The sequence below is a fragment of the Eptatretus burgeri genome, chromosome 7 (assembly GCF_056783735.1).
Source record: "Eptatretus burgeri isolate ZD-2024b chromosome 7, Ebu_testis_v1, whole genome shotgun sequence".
Classification (NCBI taxonomy): Eukaryota; Metazoa; Chordata; class Myxini; order Myxiniformes; family Myxinidae; genus Eptatretus; species Eptatretus burgeri.
Genome location: NC_140967.1, coordinates 12,756,527 through 12,772,732, shown reverse-complemented (window position 1 = coordinate 12,772,732; position 16,206 = coordinate 12,756,527). Strand labels below are relative to the sequence as shown.

Below are 16,206 nucleotides of genomic sequence, written 5' to 3'. Positions count from 1 at the left end.
TAGTTCAGAGTCTACAACACAGCTAGTTCAGAGCCTCCAACATAGCTTGTTCAGAGTCTCCAACACAGCTTGTTCAGAGTCTCCAACACAGCTTGTTCAGAGTCTCCAACACAGCTAGTTCAGAGTCTCCAACACAGCTAGTTCAGAGTCTCCAACACAGCTTGTTCAGAGTCTTCAACACAGCTAGTTCAGAGTCTCCAACACAGCTTGTTCAGAGTCTCCAACACAGCTTGTTCAGAGTCTCCAACACAGCCAGTTCAGAGTCTCCAACACAGCTTGTTCAGAGTCTCCAACACAGCTTGTTCAGAGTCTCCAACACAGCTAGTTCAGAGTCTCCAACACAGCTAGTTCAGAGTCTCCAACACAGCTTGTTCAGAGTCTCCAACACAGCTTGTTCAGAGTCTCCAACACAGCTTGTTCAGAGTCTCCAACACAGCTAGTTCAGAGTCCACAACACAGCTAGTTCAGAGTCTACAACACAGCTAGTTCAGAGTCTCCAACACAGCTTGTTCAGAGTCTCCAACACAGCTAGTTCAGAGTCCACAACACAGCTAGTTCAGAGTCTCCAACACAGCTAGTTCAGAGTCTCCAACACAGCTAGTTCAGAGTCTCCAACACAGCTTGTTCAGAGTCTCCAACACAGCTAGTTCAGAGTCTCCAACACAGCTAGTTCAGAGTCTTCAACACAGCTAGTTCAGAGTCTCCAACACAGCTAGTTCAGAGTCTCCAACACAGCTAGTTCAGAGTCTCCAACACAGCGAGTTCAGAGTCTCCAACACAGCGAGTTCAGAGTCTCCAACACAGCTTGTTCAGAGTCTTCAACACAGCTAGTTCAGTCTCCAACACACACAGTTCAGTCTCCAACACAGCTAGTTCAGTCTCCAACACAGCTAGTTCAGTCTCCAACACACACAGTTCAGAGCCTTAGACATAGCTAATTCAGAGTCTCCAACACAGCTAGTTCAGAGTCTTCACCACAGCTAGTTCAGTCTCCAGCACACACAGTTCAGAGCCTTAGACATAGCAAGCTCATGGCAAGGCATCAATGTGTGTGGCACCCGTTTGATCTCAGTTAAAACGTCCCATCTGCTGGCATCAGTTTGTGAACATTAAATATCCCACAGTGTATTTCGTGAAGAGTAAGAGAGCTATTGCCGTTGCCCTAGTTAAATTCCAAATTCCTGCTTTAACCTAAGGGGTACTGAGTCTCCAACACAGCATCAGTGGGAAAGCCACCCCCACCCCCAGCAAATGATGCTATCTGCAGCCATACACTACATACGAAAGAAAAACGATGTCTGGGCTTAGTCATGTGACTTTTGATGATAGTTGAGCAAGCATTGTTTTTGCTAATTGGGTTTTAAACAAGCAGGTGGTGATCTTAAACAGCAGCGCAAATGCTAACAGGCTAGGATGCAAGAGCACTCAAAGTACAGATGTCAAGCTTCATAATCTGGTCCTGCTCAGCGACGATGGATCTACAATGCAACATTGGTTAAAGCACAATATTTCCACGGATCTGAAAAAGAAATATCTGATGAGCCAGGAGAAGCACACACCTGATCGTGGCTGAGCAAGGCACTGTGGAGGGTCGAGTAAAGATGGATCGAAAGGTCGGTGGAGATGAGTGCGTGCTGTCGGGAAGACATCATTTTGCACAGAAGCCTGTGCGCAAGCATCTGGCCCTTCCTGTGACTCTTTGGTAACCTGGTTGCCTGCGTGGGCACGGTGGCAGCAGATGGAATACATTCGATCGATTAGATGCTATAATTTAGAGAGAATATATAAATAGGTGGGAACAGTGACAAAATAATAACAACAACAACAACAACAGAAATGTTTATTGTAAAAAAATTTTTTTTAAAAGCGACAACATGGTGGGCCATCAAAATCACTACATGTGTAAACAAGGTATAACAATAGGGAAAACAAGAGGAGATTTGCAAAAGAGCACAATTAGCAAGTGGAAAAGTCAACTCAAGTGAAAAGGAATGACTGAGCAAGAGGAACACGCATTACAGATTAAACTCGAGAGTTCATCGGACATGACACCCCGCACAGTGTTCAAGTATATACAGTGCTGGACTTCAATTTTAATAAAATAATATTTTTTTAAATCATAAAAAAAAAAACATCTGGAAGTTCAGTGCTCTTGAAGTTATCCAGAAGCAGTCCCAAACACCACTGCATTGAACCGTTATTTAAATTGAAATACTGTACTGCAAAACTGGAGGTTCTTGGAAGTATTATGACAGGTGATTTGTGTTCTACAGTGTTCAAATATGTTATTCAATTTAAATAAGATAAAGGTTGCAAGTCATATTAAAAAAAAAAAAAAATGGGTTTTACTGGCATATTCCACAGTATCGATTACATCACCCTGTCGAACACGTCAAATTAGTTATTTGTGCTTGTTGTTTGTGTCCTTTATGAGGTCCTTATAAACAGTAAATTTCCTGTTTGAATTGATTTTCAGTTTTGTTTGATTGGCAGACAAGCAGAATTAAAAAAAAATCTCACTTCTCTCTGAGCATGTGTGATCGGGACAAATTCTTCCTATTCATGCTCAAAATATAACAATCAATTTAAATAAGTTGTTCGTCAATCAAAAACTGATAACACGGACGGACGGACATGAACCGATTCCTTAACCCCACTTTTCACTTTGTGTGTACAGGGTGACTACAACGGCACTCGGTAGACCACATACCCCTGCCAGGCTGAACAGTTTACGTTTTGTATCCCACTGATGAACTGAATCTGTATCCAGACCTGAACCAAAATTTGATCGGCTGGTTCTCGTCAATAACTCAACTCGTCCATCAGGTTTTGTCATAATCCGTCCAAAACCTTTTGAAATATCATGCTTTGTAATCTATAGTTTTTGGTCCCATCTCTCAATGGTGAAGCTTCGCATGAAAAATTCTAGTATCCAGATCCAGATTTTGTCCTTGTCACACACCCAACATGTCCACCAAGTCTCGTCTGAATCTGTCCATAACTTTTTGAGATATCATGCTATATATCGTTTTTGGCCCGATCTCTCAATGATGAAGAATCACTTAAAAAAACAAAAAAATACAAATGTCTCACATCTGGAGACGGATACAGATCTTCACAGAAATCGAATTGATTAGTCCTCATCACACACCCAACCTCTCCACCAAATTTTGTCCGAATCCATGAACAACTTTTTGAGATATTCTGTGCACAGACAAGCAAACAAACAGACAGGGGTGAAAGCATAACCTCCATCAACCTTCGGTGGTGGAAGTAATAATAGTAGACATCAGATGTCTGCCAAAAATGAATAAAGAATGCACGAATGAAATAAACTTTATTTGTATCCGTTCCTGCGTTTTCACAGCCAGTGGCAAAACAATTCACGAGCACCTGTTGTATTAAACAGCCAGTGACCTACCAAACATCCCAGCGTCAATTACCCATCTTCGATGGCACTTCAATGCAAAAAAAGGAAACAAATATTGCATTACAAGGCGAAGCTCGAAGCAAACAGGAAGACCCGACTTTGCCTGAGGTCCTGACGGTTCGAAACAATTAATTTGATAGTCTGTCCGAGGAACATCCTGCCAGTAAAAGCAATTAATGGGGCCTGCTGCAGTGCCATTGTGTTTGAGCAGCTGCAGGGACTGGTGTGCGTGAGATTTGAACCGTTTGCGTTACGATGAAACCTCACGTCAGGAGGGACTGCCACACCGAATGTCGACAAATGGTTGGAAAAATACTTTTTCAATCAAAGGTGAACACACTCCACATATGGTCTTAGGGGAACAACAACAACAACAACAACAACAGCAACTTAACAGATATGGTCTCGGAGGCACAATAACAAGTTAAGCATGAAACAGATGGCCTGCCTTATACGATTTAAAGTCGAAAGTGCAGTAGTTTGTCCTCCATTCAGATATCGTGTGTAACAGTGAGTAAAATGGTTTGATTTGTTTGCAAAGTGACGTTTTCCACAAACAACTGATCAATATTACCTTGAGAAGCCAAGGAATCAGGAGTGTCAGAGGCGGGATCAAGTTGGGTGGTGGTGGTGTTGTTTGGTTGTCCGTGCTGACTCCCAAGTTGTCTCGGATCTGCCAAGGTAGGAGATTACTTCTCGGGTCACGAACTACGAGACAGGTTTAGTGTCAAAAACGTCAGACACACGTGAAGTGGAAAATCACTACAGATCTCAATCAAAAGTCATTTGACCTTGAGATGCATCCATACAACACGGTGAGGGATACAAGAGGCAGATGCTTATTTATCTATATATTTGTACATTTCTGTGGCATGAAACACCATGCTGGAAGTACCGCACAGAAGGAAGGAATAGTCCTTGGATTGTAAACTGGTGTAGTGAAAGGAAGCAAAGAGTGGCTGCGAGTGGGAGGATGTCTTTGCTGGGACGATGTAAGTAGCGGGGTACCTCAGGGATCAGTACTCAGACCATTACTATTCAACATTTACATCAACGATTTGGATAGTGGGGTAAAGAGTTGGCTTTCCAAATTTTCAGATGACACAAAGCTTGGAGGTAAGGTGGATAGCAGAGGGGGTGGTGATCAGATACAGGAAAGTATTGATACTTGTAGAGATTGGGCAAAAGATTGGCAGATGTAATTGAACCTGAGCAAATGTAAGGTGTTGGGGATGGGAAAGAACAATGAAAATAGAGATTACAGGATGCAAGGGGTAATTTTGGAGCGTGTCTTACAGGAGAAGGATCTGGGGTGGTAATAGATATGGGAGGTAAGCTGGCAGCACAGGGCCAGGAAACTATAGGTAGAGCAAACAGGGTTTTAGGTTGTATTCTGAGGGGGATCATTTATTAATCAAAAGAGGTGGTGTTGACATTGTACAGGAATTTAGTGAGGGCCACATCTAGAATATTGTGTGCAGTTTTGGTCACCATAGTTCCGGAAGGACAGAGATGCCGTAGAGAAGGTTCAGCGTAGGGCTACTAGATTGATTCCGGGCCGAGCTCGACTCAGCTATGAGCGGCTGAAGGAGGCAGGGCTTTATACACGAGAAAGAAGGCGGTTGCGAGGAGATATGATGGAGATGTTCAAGATAATGAAAGGTTGAGATAAAATAAGTGAAGATGAATGATTCAGCAGAGTAGACAGTGACAGAACCAGGGGCCATAGCCTGAAAGTAAAGAAGAGGAGAGTTAAGATGGTAGTAAGGCGTGGGACTTTCACTCAGAGAGTAGTTAATGCATGGAATGGTCTCCCTGGAAAGGTAGTGGCAGTAGAAAAAGTAGATGAGTTAAAATTAGAATTAGATAGGTACCTGGAAGTATTGGAGATAGAGGGGTATGGGGATGTTGATAGGACTTTTAGGTAGTTTTGAGTATTGATTGGTGATTGTGTGCATGTGTACGGAGTGCTGTTTGTGGGGTCTCGTCAAGTGGTGGTGTGTGGTTGATGTTGTGTGAATTTTACCCAAGCCCATAACCACTCCCCCCCCCACTCGAAAAACAAAAAAATGAATCCAGAAACTACAAAAAACCATAAAAAAAACAATTTAAAAAAAACAAAAAAAACATTTTGCATTTTCTTCTTTGGATTTTGTGTTGATGAATTGGTGTGGTGCTGATGTGGCACAGGCATGGTGGGCCAAATGGCCTCCACCTGTGTCTGATTTCCTCGCGTTTCCTTGTGTTGCACAAGGAAATCAACGACTGAACAGCCGGACATTGCAATGCTCAAAAACCCCCAAATTTTGCTTCAAACAGACAGACAAGAGAGCATCCGTTATGTCTATGGTTGTGGAAAGCATGGATTACTTTGCACCGAAAATGCTGGCCTCCAATCTCACAAGCGTAACGATCTCTGGAAGGACAACAAGAGAAGCATCAACGTTTCCACCTGATGGAAGCATCGGTTCAGCTGAATTCCGGATTCTGATGATCCTCATGCCAGCACTCGACAGAGTTTTTAAGGGGCACGGGTTGTTTGCAAATCAAATAGCAGATGCTCAGACGTGCAAAAGTCAAATTACTGATGAACAATCAAAAGCATTCAGTGTGGTGCCAGGAATAAATTTGAAATAAACCCTTATTACAAGGATGTGAGGCTCGTGGGAGAGCTTGTACATAAAACAGGTGTGGAGGACAAGGATGTGACAGAGATGTCGGTCTACTCTTACATGAATTACAAGGACATAGGAGACGATGGACAGAGGCATATAACTAACAGGATTTCATCTTGGGTTATCGACATTATGAACCTTCAATTCAAATCGAAGGGAATGTGAGCCAGGGCCAAGCTTTCATGCAACGCACTCACTTCTGAGCTCACAATCAAAACGAAGCATCACTCACGCTCCTTAGTACATTACATATGCATCGAGGGGTATTGGGAGAAGAGGGTTAATTTAGAAAGGTTAAAAATTAAAAAAAAAGGGAAATGAAAGAGAATGAGTAATGTTTGGTGTGGGAGACCAAAATTGAGGTTGAAAAGGGTGATGGAGAAGGACATGAGGTGGGTTGTCAGGAGAGGGGGGGGCTTGGGAGAGAGCGGTGTAGCGGGACAAAACTCATGCAGCCGACCCCACGGTAACGTGAGAATAATTGGGGCCATGAAAGTTGTCAATTTTCAGATGAGATGGAAGTAAAATAAAAGAAGGGAAAGGAAACATATGAGATGCTGTTCATACCAAACGACCATATTATATATGCACCTCGAGTATTGTTCATCCATTTGTGCGCAGCACCCGGTTGCTGCGTGCTTCATTTATGAGCGTGCGGCTGTACTGGTTATGCAGTGCCTCCTGTAGTTTATGACAGGAACTTGGAATTTGGCAAGGGTGATAGCACACAATGGTCTACAGCGGTGAAAGTCACCGTGCGGGATCTTCAATGTCTACCAGAGATTGCGAGCAGATGGGACAAAGGACTTCGAGCCCCATCCGATGGGCAATGTCGTGATTGATGCAAGGCACTGCCTGTAAAGTGCCAGGGCGAGAGTTTAAAGTCTGCTGAGGAATCAAACCCAGACCAGAGAGCTCAATGGTCAGGACACTACATTTCCCAATGTCCTGCTGGCCTTGCACCACCAAACGACTGATAACATATTATGTTGGGAATTTCCTCATTCCAACGTCCATATTTGGACTTTTCCCAATCCATTTGAAACAAAAACAATTTTTTTAAGTCTGGTAAGGAATCAAACCCAGACCAGACAGCTCGTTTTTTTTTTTTTTCATCAGGCTATTCTGTCTGTACATTAATGTGATTATAATAAATAAATTAATATGAATCGTGTTATTATGTTGTTGCAATCACGAATAGGTCTCAACGCCGGCGAGTGAGGCATTTCACTCAAGGAAGGTTGGCAAGGACTGCAAGCATCCATCTCTCTTCAGGACTGGTCTCACACATCTACTGTCCCTGATATTAACTCAGTCTGGGAATTCTTCCACAGAAACCTGCCCTCTCATGCACAGATTCATCCCATCTTGTCTTCAATTATCCTACTCTTCTTCCCGCCCATGGTAAGCAAGATCCTGTGGTGAGGCCGTTGTTCTGAAGCAACTTGCCTTCTCTTGCAGGAAGGCTAATCTGATCGAAGGCATTCCAAAAGGTCCGCAGCAAGCGTATGTCCACTCTCAGGAGAGCCAGAAAACATCTGCCCAACCTCAAGAATGAACTTTCAAATTTGTTTCACTCCTCTAAAACCTGGCGGTGCCTTGTTAAGTCCGTCTCTGGTGTATGCTCCGCTTCCAACTCTTCACCCATCCTTCCCTGTCGTACCCAACTGCTCACGGACTCTGTGTCTTTTGCACCCGAGAAGGTGGAAAAGGCTCTGTCAATCCTCCACTCTGACTCTGCAACTGGACCAGACAGCATCAGCTGACAATTCCAAAAATCCAGCTCTGCTGCTCTTGCACATCCTCTCTCTGCCATTTCCACCATGTCATTTGTCTAAGGTCATCTTCCATCTGCTTGGAAATCCACCAACATCACTGCATTACATAAGAATGATGCAAAAACTAATACCCTCAACTACAGCCCTACTTCAAATCATCAGCAACGTCATGGAATCCATCATTGCAGTTGATATGAAATCATTCCTTTTCTCCAACAACCTCATCTAAGATCATCAATTTGGTTTCAGACCAGGTCACTCCACCTCGGACATGCTTCCTCTTCTACTCACCCAACAATGGATGGAGGCCCTCAATGTCAGACCTGATATCAGGGCCGTCTCTCTGGACATATCTCATGATTTTGATACAGTCTGGCATCCTGCCTTACTCTCCAAACTGGCTGCCTATGGCATCCAAGGCCAAGTCCAAAAATAGCTTACCCAACTTCCTCCACTCTCGTAGCCAACGAGTGCCACTCAACGGAATCCTTTCATGTCCTCTCCCTGTCAATGCTTGTGTGCCCCAAAGATAGTGTTCTGGGCTCCAGTCCTATTCCCGATCTTAATCAATGATCTCCCTGACTCTCTGGAAAATCCCCTTTATCCATTTGCTGATGAAAATCTCCACCCTCTTCTCTTTCTGTGCTTTGGCCCCCTGAGGTTTCTGCAAGGCACACACACAGTCCACCATCAATGTTCCTCTTTTTTTCCCACCTGTGGAACCAGCTTCGACATTCTCTTCAATTTCATTCTTCCCTCCAGGTCTTCAAGACAGCTGTTCACCACCATCTCGCATCATTCCCAATCCAAAACCATTATATTTTCTACCCTTGTTAACCCCACCTCCCACCCCGATCCCTCCTCCTTCCAAATTTCCAGATTTCCCTCCTGAGAGTTTCCTTTTGTATCCATCTTGTCCACCCAATTCAACCTCTCCTGCTCCACATTCCTCCCCCACCCATTGTCTGCCTCAGTCTGCCTCTATCTGGGCCTTCAACTCTGCCGTGGGTGTTTTCTCGTTTTCTCTCTTTCTCTCTTTCTCTCTTTCTCTCTTTCTCTCTTTCTCTCTTTCTCTCTTTCTCTCTTTCTCTCTTTCTCTCTTTCTCTCTTTCTCTCTTTCTCTCTTTCTCTCTTTCTCTCTTTCTCTCTGTCTCTGTCTCTGTCTCTGTCTCTGTCTCTGTCTCTCTCTCTCTCTCTCTCTCTGCTGTTCCTTTTGTCCTGTTGCATCCTGATCCCTTCAGTGTCCTCATACTAGCTCTTCCACAAGCCTCAACTATGCATTCAAAAAAACCCCATAGGTACTGATGTAAATTTTTTTAAATACCACTTGAGTAAATAATATATTTTATTATATATTTTCCTTTCTTTCATTTATGATTTTCATTAGTCAAGAATTTTTTTTTCCTGACTTCTCCAAAACATCTTCCCCTCCTTCCCCCTCTCATCACAACATTAATTCCTATGTGCTCAATGTGGTTCCCATGGTAGATCTCAATGATGACCACACCTGTGATAGCTGTTCCCCTCACAGCAGGAAATGCTGGCATGTATGGTGGGGAGCATGCTTGTCCAGACATGCATACATCAACTCTCCAGCGATGCCACTGCAGCGTTAAAACCACTTTTGGCCTCAAAATAACCAAACAGATGTGGCATCAAGGCATGCCATTCTCCCTGGGTTAACAAGGTGCCATGAAATGTTACACGCTGTTTGCCTACATGGGAGGAGGTCAGCAGGCCAACCATGAAGATAGTCTTGAAAGCCACAGTAAGAGAGTTTCATAAGCAAGGACAGGTGGAAAATCATGTTGGAAGCACGGGATATGTCCAGGGAGACATCTCTGACCTCCCGTGTCTGATTCAGAGCATATATCTTGCTGTGAGAAGAGAAACGCCATATCTGGAGCTGTCACAAGGGATGGGATTGGGACTCTCCCTATGGAAACAAAACACCGAGTTAAAACCTTCTGCCTTGCCACATGTAAAATCCATCTGCAGAGTGTGATAAATAGCGAATTTGAGAGACGTAGAGGTATATGTGGAGGTAGAGGTAGAGAGAACCAGAGACAGATTTTACCAGCTGGTGGTGTATTCTGGATCTGATGAGAACAGACATTCATTGCAGCCTTTGCAGAGTGACCTAACGTTTCCCTCAGTTGTATTTGCCGTTCATGTCAAGCAATTGAGCTTCTTGGAAGCACATGCCTTGCCACAAGCCTCCATGTGGCAAGACCAGAGGAAGGGCAGGATAGCCACAGGAAGAATGGAATGAACATGTGAATCAGATCCAGCATTTGCGAAAGCATTCAGAGAAGAAATCCACATCAGCTGTGAGGATAAGCCTGGTGTTGGTTTAGTGGTTAGGGTGGTGGCTTGGGATCCTAGGGTCCTGAGTTCAAGCCCCGTTGGCCGCTGAATTAAATGCACCAGGAGGTTGACTCAGCCTGTCATCCTTCCGAGGTCGGCAAAACGAGCACCAGTGTACTGGTAAGGGGGACACTGCATCAGCGGCATAGCCGCGTCCCAACCAATGATGCAACCAGCAGCCACAGGCTGCACTCGATAGAGACAGCTGTGAGGATGAGAAACTAGTCCTTAAGTGCAATGGAATATCAAATACTTTGCCAGTCGGCCTGTGTGAGTTGGAATTGCCAGACTCTTAGAGCTTGGATCGCTCTCTGCCGACCAGCCAATGACATTGCAAACTTAATGAATACATGCGAGGCTGAAGAGGAACAGGAAAGATTGTTGCGACCAAATCCAGTAAAAACGATTCATTAATTATTGGAGATCCGAGTTGGAAAATTAACTGATCGAGTCAGGCTCAGAGAAGGCCTTGGCAGCAGTCTCATCAATTGATGCCGAATTTTATATACTCAGTCACCCAGCATGATGGCAAATCAAGTCAACATGTCCAAAGAAAAGAGAATTGGGGTGGGTGACTACCAAGAGGTAGATGTTCGAAGAAGACAAGGGTTGCAGAGAGAGAGCATCATCAGAGGTGGGAAGGGACAACACATGGAAGAACAAGTGCTTGACAGGGGGGTATGTGGAGACAGAAGTATTCCAGAAAGTTGAAAAATAAAATAAAAAAAGATAAACAGCAAGCATCCACTGTGGTGGATGGTGTTTCTGATGAAGAAAGCAACATCACCACCAGGGCAGAGGGTGTGGTTATCAGTGCAGAGAAGTAGCCAGGAATAGATCAATAATATAATCAGTAATGTCCTTCAAAAGGAATGCTTGACAAGACGACAAGATCTGAAGCAGCAGCGGCATCTTGACCATTAACCATTAACAGGGATGGAGGGGGAATGGGTGAGGGAAGAGTAGGAATGCAGGGCAACGAAGCAATAAAGAGAGGGGAGGATGGAGAGTGGGAGGAAATAGGAGAGTGACAAGGGAAGGAGCATAAGGGGCATCAGAGATGGAAGAGAGGGAGAAAATGGGAAAATAAATAAAGAAAATGGGCAAGGCATCCTGATTATCGCAGGCTTGAAGGAATTGGCAGCTATGGTGATATTGTGGCATCTGTTTTTCAAGCAGTAATAGGAGGATAGGCTGCAGGAGGTAAGAATTATAAAAAGGAGACAAAGGGGTGGACTAGAAATGATGAAAAGAGGTGTGGTAAGGAAAGGGAGCGTGGCTGCCACAAAACAGCAAAAGCAGTGAACAAATTTACAAACAGGATGGGTACAACAGCTGTGGAGTGCCAGGCAGCCATGGGTGGCTACAGAAGTGCAAGCGATTAAAGAGGCATACGTACAGCAAAACACAACAAAGACACCTGGATAGCGGTGGAGACTTCAAGAATCTGTCACTAAAGTGCACCGCAGTGGTCTGCATTGCAAGTTTATCTCATATTCTTGATATTTATCTTCTATATCAACAGATACAAAATTTTCTTATGTATTTACATGTTTTTTTTTTTTTTTACCTCCATTAGTGTTCAATAGTGTGTGTTTGCGTGAGTGTCTGCACGTGCACCTGTGTACCGGCACCTTCATGCACAGACTCCTCCTTGAGCCTGAGATGACAGACGCAAAACCCAGTGTTCCAATTATAAATCACACCATTGCTTTCTCCAGGAATTCAAGCCACAAATATCCCTAATCTTTCTGCGATACCCTCCGTTGTTTGATTACACTCTTGATTATAGCACTCGCATTTGAGGTCATGAGGAAAAAAAAAAGGAAAGGGGGATTTGAATTTTCTTTCAGAGAAACACGAATATTGATGAATGGTGTTTTAAAGCTGTCCTCGACTTCTCACCTGAACCAATGTTTCCCAGAGATCGCAAAGGTATTCAAAGACTTGCGCATGGATTTCTGAATCTTTGATGTTGTTCACATCACCCAGTAGGCCGAGTACCCGTTTCCAGAGTACCCAGGCAACTTCAGCATTCCAACCGACGGCTGCACCACCCATCATCACACTGCTGGTCTTACAACCAGTCTCTCCATCTGTAAAATGGAAGGCACGCACACACACACACACACACACACACACACACACACACACACACACACACACACACACACACACACACACACACACACACACACACACACACACACACACACACGACTTACCGACATAGTTACAGGTCATGCCTCAGTGACATAAGGCTCAATCGCTTTAAGTTTAGCATAATGTGCACAGAGACAGCTCGGTACTCGTTCTGCAAGCAAGCAGACATGTTTTGAAGCCATTGGTGCATTATCTGTAATGTGAGAACTGCTGACACTGAAGAATAGATCTGAATGAAATAAGGCACAAAATAAATGAAATAGATTCTTAAGTACCAGAATTGAAGTATGAATAAAAAGTAACAGTTGAATAAAATACGACAAAACAGAGAAATACAGTCAACCTTTAAATATGATGGTTTTGACCAAACGTGGGCAACTTCTTGATGTACCGATTTAGTTATTCAGGTCAGGTCAGGTATGGGAGCATGTGCCAGAACAGCGCGTCGCTGCGTCCACTTTCCGCCGGTACTCCAGGGGCCTCCGTCTGGCCATCCCCCAGGCAGATGCCTGGCCCATCCCCATCTCCTTGAGATGCCGATCAACCTGCTGCAACCACGAGGCACGTGGCCGGCCCATTGAGCTCCTCAACTCACTCAGTTTAGTTTTTGTGGGAGTAAATTTTGACCAATCATGGTTTTTGAGCAGAGTTGTGCTGGTCATCTCACACCACAAGCCTTTTGTTGTTTCTCACGGGAAGGAATGGTGGCGGATTTCGACATTATAGGAGGGAGGGGTCACGTTCAATCTGGTCACGACCGTAACAATGTGTACACTTACATATATATCAACAGAAATATCATGCTATTCAGTGCGATATCGTGTTTGGCCCTATCTCTGAATGGTGAAGAATCACTTAAAAATTCCAGTAACCAGATCTGGATCTTCACAAAAATCTAATCAGTTCGTCCTTTTCACACAAACAACCTGCCCACCAAATTTCATCCAGATCCGTCAACAACTTTTTGAGATATCCTGCACACAAACAAACAACCAAACAAACAAGCAGTCATAGACTGGTAGTTACGAAATCGTGAACTTGACCTCTGACCTTGTCTAATAAAAGCTGTCTCTCGAGAAGGTAGCGACGCAAACCAGAAGTTTCTATGATGATTCTGTACCAAACCATCAAAAATCGAATGTTTTGAATGTTTGACCTCACTGTGAACTTGACCTTTGACCGATTTTGACCAAAATCTAATCAGCGCAAGCCACTACCCTCCTGAATCACGTGGTGTAATTTGACATTGGTAGCTTCTTCCGTTCTCGAGTTATCGTGCCTACAAACAAACAAACAAACAGAAACGGAAGTCATCAATATACTGATGAAATCTTTAGATTTCGTAAGTCACAAGCAGTCATAGACTGGTACTTACGAAATCGTAAACTTGACCTCTGACCTTGTCGAATAAAAGCTGTCTCGAGAGAAGGTAGCGACGCAAACCAGAAGTTTCTATGATGATTCTGTACCAAACCATCAAAAATTGAATGTTTTGGATGTTTGACCTCACTGTGACCTTGACCTTTGACCGATTTTGACCAAAATCTAATCAGCGCTAGCCATCACCCTCCTGAATCACGTGGTGTAATTTGACATTGGTAGCTTCTTCCGTTCTCGAATTATCTCTCCCAAACCATCAAAAATCAAATATTTGACCCCACTGTGACCTTGACCTTTGACCGATTTTGACCAAAATCTAAGCAGCACTAGCAACCACCCTCCTGAATCACGTGGTGTAATTTGACATTGGTAGCTTCTTCCGTTCTTGAGTTATCGTGCCTACAAACAAACAAACAAACAAACAGAAATGGAAGTCATCAATATACTTACGAAATCTTTAGATCTTTGTTACTTATGAAATCTTTAGATTTCGTAAGTAACAAAGACAGAAAGGGATTAAAACATAAACTCCTTCACCTTCGGTGGCAGATGTAATCAAGTCTAATGAATGGGTAAGGACAAAATGTAATATCTCTTTAAAGGAGAGCAAGTCGTGAGATCTCAAGCTCCATTACACTAAACAAGTAGAGATCATTACCGCCCTCTGGTGTAAACAGGCTGCACATCATAAATACATGAAGTTATGAGCTATATAAGCAAGACTTTTTCAAGGTCATACTCGGTTGTTCAAACTATGAGTACGAAAAGTTAAACAACCAGTTTTTCACAAACTCACAAAGTTTTGTACCTGTGATGTCGTGCAGGTGCAGCACTGATGAAGTGAGACTTTCATCCAAAGCTGCAAGAGAATCCTTTACTTGGCTTATCTCTCCATCCAGAGAAGGTGCGGGTGAGTGTGAGCTCTCGGAATACGTGAGTGAGGCACTCTCTGAACCTGGCGTAGCAGAACTTATGGTCACAAAAAGATTCAACACAAACACCTGTGATATCATGTCAACTTCCGAATGGAAAAGCCGAATTCTGCAGTTCATCAAACCAGACAGGCTCAACTTGCAATTTTTGGTTTAATTTGAAGCACATGTAAGAGTTGAACAATAGTGTGTCAGGTCAGGTCAGGTATGGGAGCATGCGCCAGAGCAGCGCGTCGCTGCGTCCACTTTCTTTCCAGGGGCCTCCGTCTGGCCATCCCCCAGGCAGATGCCTGGCCCATCCCCATCTCCTTGAGATGCTGATGAACCTGCTGCAACCACGAGGCACGTGATCAGCCCATTGGCGTCCTCCACTCAGGAGACTCCCTCACTGAGGGAATCTGGTGAGCAGGATCAGCGTCAGGAAAACGAGCCACATATCCATACAGCCACAGCTGATGCTCACAGACCATGCAGGTAACAAATCTCATCCGAGTCTCTCTCAGCAGCTGCTCGTTGGACACAAAATCCAACCAGCGATAGCCAAGGATTCTCCGAAGAGACCTGGTACCAAAGGAATTAAGTCTCCATCTCAGATCCTTGGTCAGAGTCGAAGTCTCGCATCCATAGAGCAAGACTGGAAGCACCAAGGACCTGAAGACTCAGACTTTCGTCCTCCCGCACAGGTACCGGCAGCACCACACCCCATTATCCAGTGAATCCATGACTCCCCAGGCCCGATCCAGACGTCTATTGACCTCTGACTCCCAGCCAACAGAGACACGAATATCACTGCCAAGGGAATAGAATCTCTCCACGACCTCAATAAAGTGTGTGAGGATATAAATTGGGTTTTGACACAGGAGGGCACCATTTGGTGCATCATGCCCTGTCTGTACACAATAAATGAAACAATAATAACAAGAGAAAGAGCAATCAAAGATTGCAGACCCTCGCCAGGACTTGCTTTGTGTGGTGTATTTTTTGTGGCAAATAAATGGAAGGATGTACTTAATAAAAATGTCATTCATTCCAAATGAAAGGTTTAAATGGTCGAGTTGTAAACATGTAACGGTCAAACATCTGAAAAGTTGTAAATGTGTTGAGGTCAAATGGTCCGAAGGTTGAAAGGTGTTCAGGTCAAAAGGTGTTCATGTCGAAAGGTCTGATTAGGTATAAAATGGGTTTAATGGGTCTTATAAGACCAAATGGTGTCAAAAGGGCGTAGTTTGAGATATAAAGGGTCGAACTGTCGGGTCTTATAGCGTCTAAAAAGATATAAATGGTATTTAAAGGTCTGAAGGGCATGAAGGTGTAAAGGCTTAAATATCTAAAAGGGTCTAATGGGAAGAGATTAGTCTGTGGCATTTTAGGGGCTCTAAAAGGTTTATCGGGGTATTTGGGGTCTGAGGGTTCTAAAGGGTGTAATGGGGTCTAATGGGTCTTTGGAGTCTATGGAGGGGAGCAGAGTCTTAGGGGTCTAA

At 44.0% G+C, this 16,206-nt stretch overlaps 1 protein-coding gene across 6 annotated transcripts in view; it reads right to left on the bottom strand.

The window, feature by feature from the left end:
* Positions 1 to 16,206, bottom strand: part of LOC147022689 (ral GTPase-activating protein subunit alpha-1-like) — a 226,012-nt gene that overhangs the window by 83,005 nt on the left and 126,801 nt on the right. For all 6 annotated transcript variants that reach the window (XM_085887470.1, XM_085887471.1, XM_085887468.1 and 3 more), the window contains 4 exons: positions 14,602 to 14,748; positions 12,156 to 12,346; positions 4,005 to 4,103; positions 1,560 to 1,715 (listed from right to left, as the gene is read on the bottom strand). In XM_085887470.1, the coding sequence (XP_085743596.1) occupies positions 1,560 to 1,715; positions 4,005 to 4,103; positions 12,156 to 12,346; positions 14,602 to 14,748 (593 nt within the window). The remainder of the gene's footprint in view (positions 1 to 1,559; positions 1,716 to 4,004; positions 4,104 to 12,155; positions 12,347 to 14,601; positions 14,749 to 16,206) is intronic.